This window comes from Tenrec ecaudatus, chromosome 2, assembly GCF_050624435.1.
Source record: "Tenrec ecaudatus isolate mTenEca1 chromosome 2, mTenEca1.hap1, whole genome shotgun sequence".
NCBI lineage: Eukaryota > Metazoa > Chordata > Mammalia > Afrosoricida > Tenrecidae > Tenrec > Tenrec ecaudatus.
Window position 1 is genome coordinate 34,282,936 of NC_134531.1, and position 15,415 is coordinate 34,298,350.

The window sequence follows — 15,415 nt, forward strand, 5'->3', positions numbered from 1 at the left end:
CTGACTTTCATTCAAAGCACGTCATTGGTGCAGCAGGGAGAGTTAACTCTGGCGACAGGACCATTCATAACTACATCCACATACAAATTCCTTAGATGGAATCCTCGCTCATTAATAGGAGAGAAAACAATGGCATTTGAAAGTGTTTAAAATGTTCAGCTGCTAACCAAAAGGTCTATGGCTCAAACCCACCTGCTACTCCCCAGGGGAAAGATGTGGCAATCTGGTTCTGAAAAGGTGGCAGCCTTCCACATTCTATAAGGCAATTCCATTCTGTACTGTAAGTTCACTGAGTTGGGATCGACTCAACAGCAAGGGATTTAGCCATCTTATTAAGAGGCCTGCTTGGTGTAATAGGTAAGCATTCAGCAACTAACCAAAAGGGTGGGGGTTCAAACCTACCAGGGATTTCATGAGAGGAAGACCTAGCCACGTGCTCCCATAAAGATGACAAGAAACCCCTATGGGGCAGGCTCTTCTGCTGCCCTGGGGATTACTGTGAATTGGAAGCGGCATGAAAGCACACAATAACAGCAGCTGTTTTGTTATAACGAGGTTTTATGGCATGCTCTTGAATGAATACAGTTTTCCCATTGGATAAGAATATTGAGACTAAATTAGGCAATTTCATGGAACCATGAGAAGAAGTCTAAAAATATGAAGTGAGCCAGGCAAGAGTCATTTGAGCTACATTAAGGCTGCCTACTCTCACAGAAGAAAAAGAGGTTTCAAGAGCCATTCCAAGAATACTTTTGAATAAAGCTAATAAAACTGAACCCTCCGCCCTTACTCAAAAGTCTCCTAGATGTCTGTCTCCAAGAAAAACGCGGATAGTGGGTGGTGGGAAGGGTGTCATTTCTCTTAGGCGAGCACTGAGAGCCATCTTTGCTTAGATTTTCATTTAGAGAAACTCAGCTTCTACTAATGGTTTCCTGAAATGGTGACATTTCATATCTCCTGTTATTCTTTCACGCTTCTGAAAAAAATGTCTCAATGGCACTAGATAATTTCCTCGTAATATAAAGTGTGGGTTAGTACATTGCCTGTAGTTTTCTTAAAATTGCTTTTTCAAATTCTATGGTTTTGACAATCTGCTGTTTAATTATACACATGAGATAAGACATACTAGTGCCACTCCAATCTTTCAAACAATGTGTCATGTTCATATAATATTTTTATTTTGCAGAATTATAGGCTTCTTGGACAACTGGCCCCAATTAGAAAAATGGTTTTCAGAACCAGAAAATATTCTGATAAAAGTCAATGCTGATATAGATACAGAGTCTTTATGTCAAAAAGTAAAACAGATTTTAGTGACTGAAATGCAGAAGAAAAAGAATAAAGGTAATTATATTTCTATTATTTTGAGATTATGTAATTAAAATGTGATTTCAGTGAGGTCAGGGAGAAATTACAGTGAGGTTTCAGAACTTTCCTTTATAATCCAATTAATATCGTCGACAAGAGTTTTCACTTCTGATTTTCACTTTCTGCTGCAAATGAGAGAATACCCCCCCAAAAAAACTATGTATTTAATTTTTTTTACAAAACGACTTTATCACTTTCAATATACTGTCCGTCACACTTAATACATTTGTCAAATCTGTGATTTCATTCTTGGAAACATTTTTCAAACATGTAGTTGGATGGCTGACGGCACCTCCCTCATTTTTTCCTCTTCACCTCTTCTGCATCATCAAATCACTGTCTTTTCATGGAACCTAAAAGAAGTCTCATGGAATGAGGTCAGGTGTGTTAGGTGTGTGGGAAAAGAGAGGCATACTGGTTTTTGCCAAACACTGGCGCACTGAGATGGCTGTGTGAGCAGGTGCATTGTTGTGGTGGCAAAACCAGTTCCCCATGTGCCACAAATCAGGCCTTTTTTGTTGAACTCTGCTACACAGTCTTTTCAGAGCCTCTCAATAGAAGCTTAATTAACAAGCTGACCTGGTGAAACAAGCTCCAAATGCACTTCCCCCCTCACATCGAAAAGCCAAATGAGCATCATCTTGATCTCTGATTTCACTTGACGAGCTCTTTATTGGGTGAGGTGATGCAGGCATCCTCCACTGACTTGATTGATGTTTGCTTTCTGCTGGTAAGAATAGCACCACTTCTTATCATCAGTAATGACCTTGGGGGGAAACATCTGAGTTGCTTCACATCTATTCTCGCAAAGCATGGACTGTTGCCACTCGATGCTCGTTTTGCTGGTCAGTGTGAACCAGGGGCACACGTTTGGCCGCAACCTTTCTCATTCTCAAACCTCACATTAAAATTCACTGACCTGAACTCCAAGCTAGTCTAGATAACTTCCCAGTCTGTTCAATGGCCCGTCATCAGTCTCCAAGCACAACATTTTGTTGACATTTTCATCTGTTCTGGAAGATGATGAACATCCAGAGCGAGGTTTGTAATCAATCGATCTTTCACCTGTTTTGAAACAACAAAACCACTCATAAACTTGAGGTTTTCCCATAGTGCTGTCCTTGTAAGCTGGGTTCAATATCACAACAGTTTCTGCGGCATTTTTCCCCGAGCAGGAAACAACATTCCACAGATGTACCCTATTCTCTTAAATTTTTATTGGTCATCTCAAAATACAAGGTTCTAGCAAAACTACTTTTATGAGAAAATTCACTGTGACCAGAGAGAACCTCCCAGGCAAAGCCACTGGGTGCACTAACTCAGAGTGAGTTGCTTGATAGTGACCTAGTGGGAAAAATGTGTACTAAGAAACCTCTGTCCAGTGGAAGTTTTTTCCAGTTTGAGGGGTACCCCTCATATGTTTCTTTATAAATATATTTTTCTCTCCTTTGAATTTAAAAAGCATGTTAGTTTTCCGAAAGCATTATTTCTAGTGTCAAACAAACAAGGAATACCGCAGTGTATATTGACAATGGTTGGGGATATAGATTCATTGACTTCTGCATGGGAAATGGCGAGTGAATTTTCTCTTTTAACTACTAGGCAACTTATTTCCCCTCAATCTCCATGTGTTGATATTACCTTAATGGTATTGCTTACGTCTCTAATTGTCTACGTCTGGAGTGTGCTTCATTCACACTAAACCACCCTTGATCGCCACAACAATGACTAATTCCCATTGCCGCCTTTTTATATCCTTCCTGGGACTTATTACTGAAAGATATCACAGCGTCACATGTTGCCAATGCCAGCCCTCCATTCACATTTTACATTTAGGGGTTGGTTTAAAAAATAAATGTTTTTTTTTTATTGTTTATCAACCATCATAGTTATAGTGGCAACTGCCTTGTTCTTGGTATATGAGAGAAAAGGTTGAAGTCAGTAACACTTTTATCGTGCCATTACCTTCATGGCACACAATTTCTTGTCACCAGATTGATGGCCTGACTATCCCGATGGGTCTGACCATTGTAATCCGCAGGGCTTTCCTTCCGAGAGCCAGAGGGGTGACTCCCTCGCTGCCTTCAGGGCATCTGTTTCACTAGCGGGCCTTCCCTGCCAGTGAGCTTGAATTGCAACATCCTGTTAGCAGCCAAGTGCTTCACCACTGCAGTACCAGGAATCCTGACCCCAAAGTAAGGGTCATGGTACTTCTTAACAGAAGACCTTCGAACCTTAGCTTTATATACTGAATGACTGACAGGAGAATCCGCAAACATTACTTTAGTCTTAAGCCAGTGAGAGCAATCTTATATCAGTTTAGGTTTGTCTGAGTTCTAATGAAAGAGCTGAGGTGGCACAGTGCTTTAAGTGCTCAGCTGCTAACCCAAAGGCGGGAGTTCAAGCCCAACCATTGCATCGGAGACAGCTGGGGCAGTCCGCTGCTGCACGCATTGCAGCCTTGGAAACCCAGTGGGGCAGTTCCGCTCTGTCCCGAAGGGCCCCTGAGTGGGAATTAGCTCAACAGCAGTGAGCAGTGGGTTTGCGGTTTGCAGTTTCTAATGAAGGTCCCTCTTAATTGTCCTTTTGAAGTTAATGAGAAGTTAGAAAAAAAGAACGCTGAAAAAAAAGAAGACGCTTCCGTGGCTGAGACGCCCGCAGCTTCTCCAGCATCTGCTCCAGAGCCTGAAAAAGAGAAAGACGTTGCTCCGCATGGAGAGACTCTAAAACCTCCTTCTGCAAAAGGGAAGCCGCAATCAGGTGACTGACAGAATGCTTGCTCATGCCGTTTGCCGGTTTCTCGTGTCCTCATAGATTGAAGTGTACATGAGAGCGCCATCATAGTAGACCTCAGACAGCGCAAACAGAGAAGGCAAGGCTATTGGTTCAGAGGAGCTGGGGAAAGACCTCCCGGTGAGGGAGGAAGTAGCTGTCCAAAGCCAGGGGGGGGGGGGGAGACGGTGCCACTCTCAGCCCTGCCGCTCGGCACATGAAGGCACAGAGAATGGCAAGACCTGTCTCCAGGCAGAATGAGGGGACATGCGTCTGTTTGCTAAACCGTAGGGTTATGTTTTTGTAACAAAGAATAACATCTTAATAAAATGAGAATTAGCGTAGCCACCGCCCACGACAATAAGGAAGAAAACCAGCAACCCCTGCTAGAGACTCGATTTCATAGCGTAATTGTACATCTTTAGTGCTCCGTCACGGTGAGAAATAAGAAACAAGGCACTGACTGAGTAAAATGGTACATGTGTGGCGGTTCGGATCAAGAATCTGAGCAGAGAATACACCTTTAGCTTACCGTCTATCCTTGAGTACAAGCCGAGAGTTTCAGCGCATTTTTATGCCGTTTTTGTGGTAAAATTAGATGCCTCAGCGGATGGATATTCGCGTCAGCTTATACGCGAGTATATATGGTAGGTCCTTTCTAAATCTTTAACCCCGAAGACTTTGAGCGCGGCAGTAAGCGGGGAAAATTGAATGTAAAGTGCTCAACGGTCGGGCAGCATGCTATGGACGGCATGCCAGTGCCAGTTGCTATAGATACGAGACAGATGGCCTCTCACTTCTGCTTCCCTCTTTATAGGCTCTGGTATTCCGCAGCAGGTCATGATTGTACTTCCATGCTCCATAATCTTTCTGCTTTATTCGGAGTGGATCTACATTCTAAAATATGACTATATTGAACAGAGAAATTTGAACACTTGTAACATCAATTGTGGTATATTAAAGATCATTTGACTCCAATAAAAAAGGAAAAACACACATAGAACTTTAAAAATATGTATTTTCATCTTGTGACAAAAACACACACAAGTCAATCATTACATATATGGTGAGGCTTCAAAAAATCTTGGGGGGAAAGGAATTAAAAGATAAGGAATTTTTTCCATTAATTTTTTGAATTCCTCTCACATAGCCTTTCCAACTGTCTCCTTAAGAATTAAAAACAACTCAGGGATCTTGAGGGGAATGAAAATCCTTAAGATGCTGTTTACAACTGGGGCAGTTGACCATCAACTTAAGCAAGCTCAGTGTTTCCAGTCAAAGTAGGACAAAGGCAGGCTCTGCCCACCTCCTGTCCTCTAGGCTTGTTCTCAGTCGGGAAGATGTACGAGTGTGAGTCATTCCCTAAAGCCAATCTCTCCTTGTTTCTGTTTAAGACACAATTCAGTTTTTAAATTTCCTGAGTTTGTTTGAAATTTTAAAATTGTCTTCTTGAACTCTGTGCATTGGAGGAATAATAAATGGATTGTTGCTTCAAAGACTGGTTGTACCCGTCTCTTTTTTTTCCCACCAAGGGAAGGATTAGTGCCTGTTCTTTAAAAATGTAGGATGACTTTTAAAGTGTAAGATGACCTCCAGAGGCCCACTCCCTGCTTCCAACCACCGTATAACTCCTGGCTCTAGATGTTGAGGGGACAGTCCATTCCACAGCTTACCTTGAAATTCAGGGGAGCTTGGTTCGGCAAGTATAGAGAAGGAAATTTCTATCCACTTTGTTTACTTTTATACAAGTAATTTTTAAATTATTGTCAAAGGAGAAAAATGTCAGAATTTAAAGCCTGAGACTTCATATCATGCCCAACTCAAACACCCAATTCCACTCTGCATTAGAAACTTCTTGAAAAGAGGAATGATTTATTGAAAGAAAAATTAGGGTGAAAATAGGGCAAATCAGGTGGCAAAACACACTGAGTCTTAACAATTACTTAACAATTATTTTTCTCCAAATGTAGCTCTCCATTTTACAGAGTTACTAATTGAGCTGCTAACAGGAAGGTCCGCAGTTCAAAACCACTCGGGAGAAAGACGAGACTTTCATCATAGTTCCACAGCTATGTTCCACTAAAAAGTTCACAACCAAATCCACTAGCAAACATCAGCATTAAGTGTAGCATCAGATTTCTGTGTGATGAGATAGAACAGATGAAGAATTACGCTCTCAGAAACCTGCAGGGACCGTTTTACCCTGTCCTATAGGAATGCTATGAGTCGGCATTGAGTTATTTATTTCAAGCTCATTTAGGATTCAGTTGGGGTGGGGGTGAGGGACCTCCGTTATGTTTCAATACCAAATGTCAGTATTGAATTTGGAAATAAAATTTTCAGTGTGACAGAATAGTATACTGCTATTTAAGAATATGTTCTGAGATTTTCAGACGATATTTAAATCCTGGACTTTTAACCACTGCATCACCAAGGCTCCTTTGTCTATATTTTAGAACTGATTAAAAATGGGCAGCGTATGTGCTACCCCCAAAGAAATTAGACTTACTCACATACTTTATAGATTCAGTATCCAAGATATCTGTTCTTGCCTTCTTTGTTCTGTCACCTTGTTACATAGTTTAGTGCTAGCTGAATAGACCGCTGATTAGAATGTTTTAATTAAAAGAACTAGGGGGTTGTCTAGACTTTTATATTAAACCTATCTTTCACCCTCTAAAAAAATTCAAAAATTTAGGTAATATTTATTGATGTTTGAAGGTCAACTATTTGGATTCTTAAAAAATCTTTGAATAGAGTTTAACAAACATTCCAAGGGTAGATCGACCCCTTGTAATATCATTCAATGGTTTTGGTTGTAGAGAGTCTTAGTTACTGAGTCTGAGTGCTTTAAATCTATCTTTAAAGATGTACTATGAATTCACACATACTCATAACTATCACCTCTAAATACAAAGAATAGCTCACATGGGATCTATAGCCAAGACATTTAACTTATCATACTTGAAATCCTCCCACTGAAGATTTTTTTTCTTTTAAGTAGCCAGGACAAAAGAGAAGAAAGTGGTTGAACTTGTCGAATAATGAGGGCTGTAGTAATTTTTTTTGAAGGAACTAATGCATAATTGGGCATCTTATTGGCCAGGATCAATTTCCCATTTCTCCCTTTTCAATACCTATTTTGAGCTAAGTCCCAAAGAATCCAAGCTAAGTGTACTCAAGCTATTCTTTGCATTAAAAGTTACAGTTGCGTCAAAATGAAAACATAGAAATCACATAAAATACAAAAGACTACCACAGGTGTCGTCGAGGAAAAGTTTAAGGAGAAACCATCTCATAAAACAAGTGTGGTTTGTAACTCTTCTTCAACACGTTTCAACATCTTTCCTGTCATAGATTCATGCGTCCTATTGCACAAGTATCGCTCAGCTGAAATAAATTCAAGTGAAGCCATAAGCTTCAAATGGACCTACATGTTTGAAAACTCCACGGCTATCTTCCATTAAAAAGTTTACAATCAAATCCACTAGCAAACGCCAGCATTAAACTTAGCATCCAACTTCTCAGTGTGATGAGATGAAATCACTTTCTGAGTGCTGTTATTCAACACAGTTATGATGCACAGCCGGCTTTCCGATGAATTTTAAACCACAGCAAAGGCCGAGCCACATCATCTGGTGTAGAAATAAACTGGTCTGTGAGAAACAGCAGTTGATTACTTGCAAGTCAGAGAGCCTATCCTACTGAAGGAATCCATAAGATATTTGCATGTTGAGTTGTGTTTAGAACTTCGGAATGTTAGGCATTATAAACTCTTTAGGAAGGAGGGACACTCCACTCAAAGGAAAAGCTCCATCCCATGAGGTGGATGTAATTCAATAGACGTCTGAACGTTTTAACTGTGAAAACAGCTAAACTTGCATAGTAGCGATCCTTGACGACAGCTCTCAAGCGTTTGTAAATCATAGGCCCTTTCCAAACAATAGAACCTTGACCTTTTCCCTGCATGGCTCTTAGCAAAGACCCTGCTGAGAAAAGTGACGCTTGGGAAGAATAATTTAGGGACTAAGTAGAATACCTATTCATCAGAGAGATTACAGGTTTGGCCCTTGGCTAAGCTATGCCAAGAAGAACCTGCCTGCTGGACTGTATTTTCTCAGGATGGCTTCCCCTGATGCATATGTTGGCATAAACACCTCAACTGCCTTCACAGTGTAGCACAGCAGCGGAGGGAGGTGGTACTTCAATTACACCAATAACCAACCACTATTCTATTTTCTAAAGCCTCTGTATGCCTCTGTATCATTAGTTGCCACCACATGAAATTCTAGATGAAAATTTTCATTCCGAAGCCAGGGACAAGAAAGCCTGTCTTCCTCAGAGCAGTTAGTGGTTTTGGACTTCTGGAAGTTCAGAACCGAATTAGTGGCTCCGACTTAGGATCTGTGCAGGATCTCAGCCCTCGAGATCTGCTTGCTGAGTCCTCTCCTGATTTTGACCTTCCAGTTTAATTTATCTATTTTTCTTCTCACCTAGCCTTAGTTATGCTTATTTTAAACATACTCGCTCACTGCCATCGAGTTGATGCTGACTCACAGCGACTCTATAGACAGGGTAGAACTGCCCCTGTGGGTTTCGGAGACTGTAATTGTGGAGCTCAGTCCATTGCATAACCACTGTGTCACCAGGGCTCCTATTTTAAACATACGTGATTTTAATTCTGTAGAATAAGGATGTACAAGAAGGGACTTCAAAAGTTTATGAGAAAATGCTATTATCCTTCAATTTCCATGAACTTTGGGAAGCCCCCTCATCATCATTCATTAAGAGTTGGTAGAAGAACAGTCTGCCTCTGCCTCTCTAAAAGGCCTCTCCTGTGTTATGTTTCTGTAGAAGCTGCGATTCCCAATAGAATGGGCCTGTAAGTTTCTGAAGCTTTCACTCTGGGCGGCAGCTAATGGCGCTCCTGTGAAGCAGCTGTGGTTCGCAGCTGAGCGCTTTGCCACAGAGCCACTAGCTCTCCTTGAAACTGCTTTCAAACCAGCCAACCAACGACATGCTGCATCACGTCGGTTCCGACTCCTAGCAGCCCTTGTAGGACACGGCAGAAGTGCTCCTGTGGGTCTCCAACTCTGTAATCTTTACCAGAGCGTAAAGCCCCCTCATTCTCCCGAGAGAAGCTAGTCGTTTTGGACTGCTGCCATCACCATGAGCAACCCAAAGCATAGCCCACTACCACCAGGATGCCTCTGCAGTTGCTATAGCAACCAATTACACTAAAACTTAAGATGTACTTATGGACAGATACTGTTGCCTCTTTCCAAGGTACATTCAAATAAGTGCCACACAGTAGATGTCTTTGTTCAACCTTTCATCACAAATTACCAATGCCGTTGTAGCATGAGTGTGTGCAATGTTCACAAAACCCAAGCCCCAAGCTCATTACAAGCAAGTTGACTCCGAGTACAACTGCCCCTGGGTTTCCGCGGCTATGACACTTCCCAAGAGTAGCCTGTCCCATCTTTCTCCCATAGAGTGGCTAGTGAATTTGAGCTTCTGGCCTTGCAGTTAGCACCCCCAAAAGTAATAAATATTCACACAGTGGCATGCTAAACAATTGTATTTACATACATAAGCATGAGTTTTGACAATCAGTCTACGCTTCTACTTCAATTGTCGAATACGATTGACCTCTATAAGAAGAATCATTTGGTGAGTTAACACTAAACGAAACTTTAGGATAAGTTTTTTAATCATTATGTTGGGGGCTCGTACAAATCTTATGACAATCCATACATCTATCCATGTGCCAAGCACATTTGTACATTTGTTGCCATCATCATTCTCAAAACATTTGCTTTCTGCTTGAGCCCTTGGTATCAGCTCCTCATTTTCCCTCCCTCCCTCACCCTTGATAACTTATCAATTATTATTTTTTTCATGTCTTATATTGTCTAATGTCTCCCTTCACCCACTTTTCTGTTGTCTGTCCCCCAGGGAGGGGGTTGTACGTAGATCATTGTGATCAGTTCTCCCTTTCTCCCCCACCTTCCCCCTTCCCCTCCTGGTATCACTACTCTCATTATTGGTCCTGAGGGGTTTAAATGTCCTGGATTCCCTGTGTTTCCAGCTCTTATCTATACCAGTGAACATCCTCAGGTCTAGGCAGATTTGTAACGTAGAATTGGGATCATGATCATAGGGCGGGAGGTGGGGGTGGAGCAGGAAGCATTGAAGAACTAGAGGAAAGTTGTATATTTCATTGGTGCTATACTGCACCCTGACTGGCTCATCTCCTCCCCTCAACCCTTCTGTAAGGGGATGTCCAGTTGCCTACAGATGGGCACACACTCCTCCTCATTCACTAAGATAAGATTTTTTTTCTTTGATGCCTGATACCTGATCCTATCAACACTTCATGGTCACCCAGGCTGGTGTGCCTCTTCCATGTGGGCTTTATTGCTTCTCAGCTAGATGGCCACTTGTTTATCTTCAAGCCTTTAAGACCCCAGACACTATATCTATTAATGGCTGGGCACCATAAGCTTTCTTCACTTTATTTGCTTATTTGCTTATGCACCCACTTTGTCTTCAGCGATCATGTCGGGAAGGTGAACATCATGGAATGCCAGTTTAATAGAACAAAGTTTTCTTGCATTGAGGGAGTACTTGAATAGAGGTCCAATGTTTAGGACAGATATTAAGGGCTACAATTTATGTTTGTAATCACCACTTTTCTAATATGAGAATCTTCACATTTTATAATACAATGCCAAACCAAACTATAAGAGAACACGATAAAATATGTAGATGCTGTGTTGGTGTGTTGTTAGCTCAATATAGCTAACTCCAAGGACTTGGAATATTTTTGCTTTTATTTTACTAAAATTCTATTATGTAAATAATATTTGAAATGGCCTGAAATCTCAGTCAAAAATTTTTTTGCTACATAGATGTATTGTGACATAACAGGATTTTCTTCATTATGAGAAAGCCATGTGATAGGAATTCTTAACATTTGATAACAACAACACTGGAGTTGAATACCTCTGATGGATATAGCAGAAAACATGACTGTTTATGTCATAGGTTATTTAATACCAATTTTAGTGAAAGTTAGCCAGTCATCTGTAGTCTGTCATGGTGTGGTGGCTTGCATGTTGCTGTGATGCTGGAAGCTGTACCACTGGTATTCAAGTACAAGCAGGGTCACCCCATGATGGACAGGTTTCAGAGGAGATTTGAGAGTAAGACTAGGAAGAAGTACATGGGAGTCTACTTCTTAAAATTTTTTAAAAAGTCACTGAACACTTCCTAAATAGTGACAGAGCACTGTATGAGATACTACAGGAGATGAGCCCCTCATGTCGGAAGGCGCAAATTACGACTACTGAAAAGCTTCCTCCTCAAAGTAGACTTGACCTTAATCATGTAACGAGAGTAAAACTTTCTGGTCTATCTAAATAGGGTAGATTGGGGTAAAATTTTAAGGACCCTCATTTGCTGATATGGCACAACCCCAAATGAGAAGAAACGACCTGAAACATCCATTCATAATTGACAGGTGAAAAGGACAGTGCATACATATACGACAGCTGGAAGTTGTCAGAAGCAAAATGCAAGATATGAAAATCGATACCATAGGCATTTGTAGGCTGAGTGGACTGGGGCTGGCCCCTAGGACTGAAGAGCAATAGCATCACACACCTCGTCAAAAAGAACATTCCACTGCACATGCACGGAGGCTTCAAAGGCTTCATAAAAGCATTCCACATTTGGTTGCCTTATGATATATATGTTTCCATTTGGAATTGACTGTAACTCGTAAAGCATTACAGAATTCTTACATATTTAAAGTTTTAAAATGACAGAATTCTCCCTTTAAGGAGTATTTGTTAGGGCTGTGGTGCTGTGGAGCAAACGCTTGGATATAATGTCATCTGTAGCCCTTCTGGCTCCCCGTGAATGTGTATTATTCATTAGTTTACTGCTTTGGAGACTTGGTTGTGCAGTGGTTATGTGCTGGACTGCTAATCACAAGGTCATCAGTTCAAAGCTGTGAGCTACTCCTCAGGAAAAAAGACAAGGCTTTCTACTCCCATAAAGAGTTAGTCTTGGAAACCCACAGGGACGGTTCTATCCTGTTGTGGAGATTGATATGAGTCGGAATTGACTCTGTGGCAGCGAGAGGAGGAGAGGAGAAGCAGACTGCTTTAGTACTTGTCTTCTGACGTGACATGTAGATTCTATCATTGTAGTGGCTATCAGTCCACTTGACACAAGAGTCCGTGTTAGTCTTAAGGATAAGCAGCATTGAACTGGAAGGACATGGAAGCATGGAGGGGAAAGGTGAAGGTAAAATGAGAATGAAATGACTAGTTCACGTTACTAGAGGAAGGGTTCTTAAATATCCACACCCACATCACCTGCGCACGGGTTAGTCACAGTGGAGTCCGCCCCAGTCATTGCTGGTGATCCTATGCGTGCAGAGGAGCCCTGCTCCACAGGGTGCTCCTCAAAGTGGTGGCCTTTAGAAAACCAGGCCTGCCTCCGGGTGGATTTGAACTGCTAACCTTTCAAGGTCCTTCTTCACAGTGATTTCTGTGAACTTGTTAGAAATTCAAATCATTTGGGCCATATCTCAGACCAAATGGTCTGGAAAGTCCAGGAATGGGGCCCAGAAGTCGGTTTGAACCAAGCCCTCAGGTGATGTTGGTGCACACTAAGTATGGACATGTAATAGCCTTATACGCTTTGAAATATTTGTTGTTGTTGTTGTTGTTGTTGTTATGCGCTGTTAAGTTGGTTGTGACCCATAGGGAGCCTAAGTACAATGGAACGAAATACCGCCCTGTTTGGCCCTTCGCTGTGCCCGTAATTGTTCTTATGGTTAAGCCCCTGGTTACAACCACTGTGTCCATCCATCATGTCAATGCTCTTCCTTTTTGATGCCTCTCTGCTGAGCATAGAGGTCCTTCTCCAGGGACTGGTCTGTCCTGACAACATGCCCAAAGTACATGAGATGACATCTCACCATCCTTGCCTCCAAGGAGGATTCTGGCTGTAATTCTTACAAGATAGACTTGTTTATTCTTTTGCCAGTCAATGGGACTTTCAATATTCTTAGGCCAACACTGTAATTCAAACGCAACGATTCTTCTTCAGTCTTCCTTATTCAATGTCCAATTTTCACATGCATATGAGGCCATTGAAATACCACGGCTTAGTCTTGAAACTAAATATTAGGAATTTTCCATGATTTCTATTATTTATAATATACACCTTTCCCAAAATATTCAACTTGGTTTAACATAAAGAAAACATGTGGATCATCTTTCTGTTGCAACAAAATAAAAATCCAAAGCTAGGAAACGAAGAAGTTAGTCTAGCTGAAGAACCACAGGCTTATTGTAATAACTCATGAAATAAAATCAGAACAATCAAGCCAATGAAGACTTCACTAAAATGAGAGACAGTCTCATGACAGTAGAAAAGATACCAAGGTAACCATGAAAAAGGAACAGCAACAGCACAGCCCTCACGCTTTCCCTGAATTCATTTCTCACATCGATGTTTGTCGCCCAGGCTCTTCCACAGAGGGCCTAGCTGATTTCTCCCCTAAAATTCAACAACAGTCTCCTTTTACAACACAATTCACAATCACAACTCACAATCATCATAGCTAAGCACTTACTGTGCCAGGCACTACACAAGGTAAATTAATTCATCCCTCCTATCCATTAGGTGGCAATTACCATTACCCCGATTCAAAGACAAAGAAGCTGAGAATCAAGATAGATGAGCACTGAAATCCTGAGCTAAAATTCTCCGCTAGGAACAGTTAACCTATTAAAAGAAAAGGTGCTTCTTTCCTCTGTGGCAAATGGAATCTGCACGATAGTACTATCTGGCAGTACAGAATTGCTCAGAGCTGCCCTTAGTAGTGTTGCCAGAGTTCAAGTGAATTAGATAATATTGATTAATTAGGTCACTGGGAATTCAAGTCAATAAACTCCTCAACAACTTCAATCTCTGCTCCATTTATCATGGCCTTCAAACCAGATCCCATGAGTGATCCTCCAGAGTGAAGCTGGTTCCTTCACTGCTGTCTACAGAGTCCAGACCCCCAGGTTCAAACAGCGTCACAGTATGAATTCTTGGACAACGAGGAGCGAACATTTTTTTCTCCGCGAGCTTTTCTGAAACAGTTCATTCAAAGGCAGGTTCAAGAATATGCTGATTCATGTTCCATCTCCGGCTCCCTCCCCTGCTCCGGACCTAACCCCATACCAGGCTTCTCCTCTTCTGGGTGCTTCAGCCGGTTACATTTCTGACTTTAAAATTCTCACTTTATTCAAGATCTCTTGAGCCTCAACTTTGGTTGCCGCTGTCTGCGGTACAGGCAGCACTAGCTGGCAATAAAAACGTGGTTTATGCCAAAGCTGGCTGGTCCTCGGGCATTAAGGAAGTGGTCACCGTTCATCCATTTTTCTATTTTCTACATAATGAACCTGTTAAAGAAATCGGGTCACTACTAGAAAAAATATTTGGATCTCAAAAGTAATAATAATGTGTTTCTTTAAAAAAATACTAAATAAGACTTTTTACATATTCAGACTTATCACTTCTTTCTTTCGACAACCCATTCTTCTTCCTGAGTGGATCCAATTTAATTTAAGTGGGTCCTGGGTTTTTTTTAATTCGTCCATCCATTGATTGGGTTTACTCTTCTTTGAAATTTTGACCTTTATTTAGTGGGAACTTTATTAAGCTCCTACTCTATTCTTAACACAGGTGTATTGCTCTTTTCACCTTTGGCTGATCATTTCATTATTGAGAACACTGATTAGATTAATTCTGTATTCTAAAATGGCAATTTCTGATTTATTTTACATTATTTGTATCTCTTCTAATTCTATGGCTTTCGGGGTGATGCCATCAGATTCTTATACCTTATTTTCCCCCCTAAAATCTATCTTTATCTATCTTTTCCTAAATCTATCAGGTGGCATAGAGGCTGACACGCTGAGCTAAGTGCAAGGTCAGTAGTTCAAATATCACCATCTTGTCTGAGGGAGAAAGACGAGGCTTTCTACGTCCATAAAGAGTTACAGACTGGACTACTCCTCGGGGCAGTTTTACCCTGCTCTATAGGGTGGCTAGGAGTCACAACTGACTCCTTGAGTGAGTTTGAGGGCGGTTTGTTTATAAGATTTTCCACATGATAGATTATTCTCCATCCCTTCCATGTATGTAAAATAAATACATGAACGGGCTCACTGATCCAGGCATATAAAGGAAATCAAATAGTATG

At 41.3% G+C, this 15,415-nt stretch overlaps 1 protein-coding gene across 1 annotated transcript in view; it reads left to right on the forward strand.

Annotated features, from left to right (window-relative positions):
- Positions 1 to 15,415, forward strand: part of SPEF2 (sperm flagellar 2) — a 202,695-nt gene that overhangs the window by 104,463 nt on the left and 82,817 nt on the right. The window contains exons 18-19 of the mRNA XM_075540928.1: positions 1,187 to 1,344; positions 3,961 to 4,128. Of these exons, the coding sequence (XP_075397043.1) occupies positions 1,187 to 1,344; positions 3,961 to 4,128 (326 nt within the window). The remainder of the gene's footprint in view (positions 1 to 1,186; positions 1,345 to 3,960; positions 4,129 to 15,415) is intronic.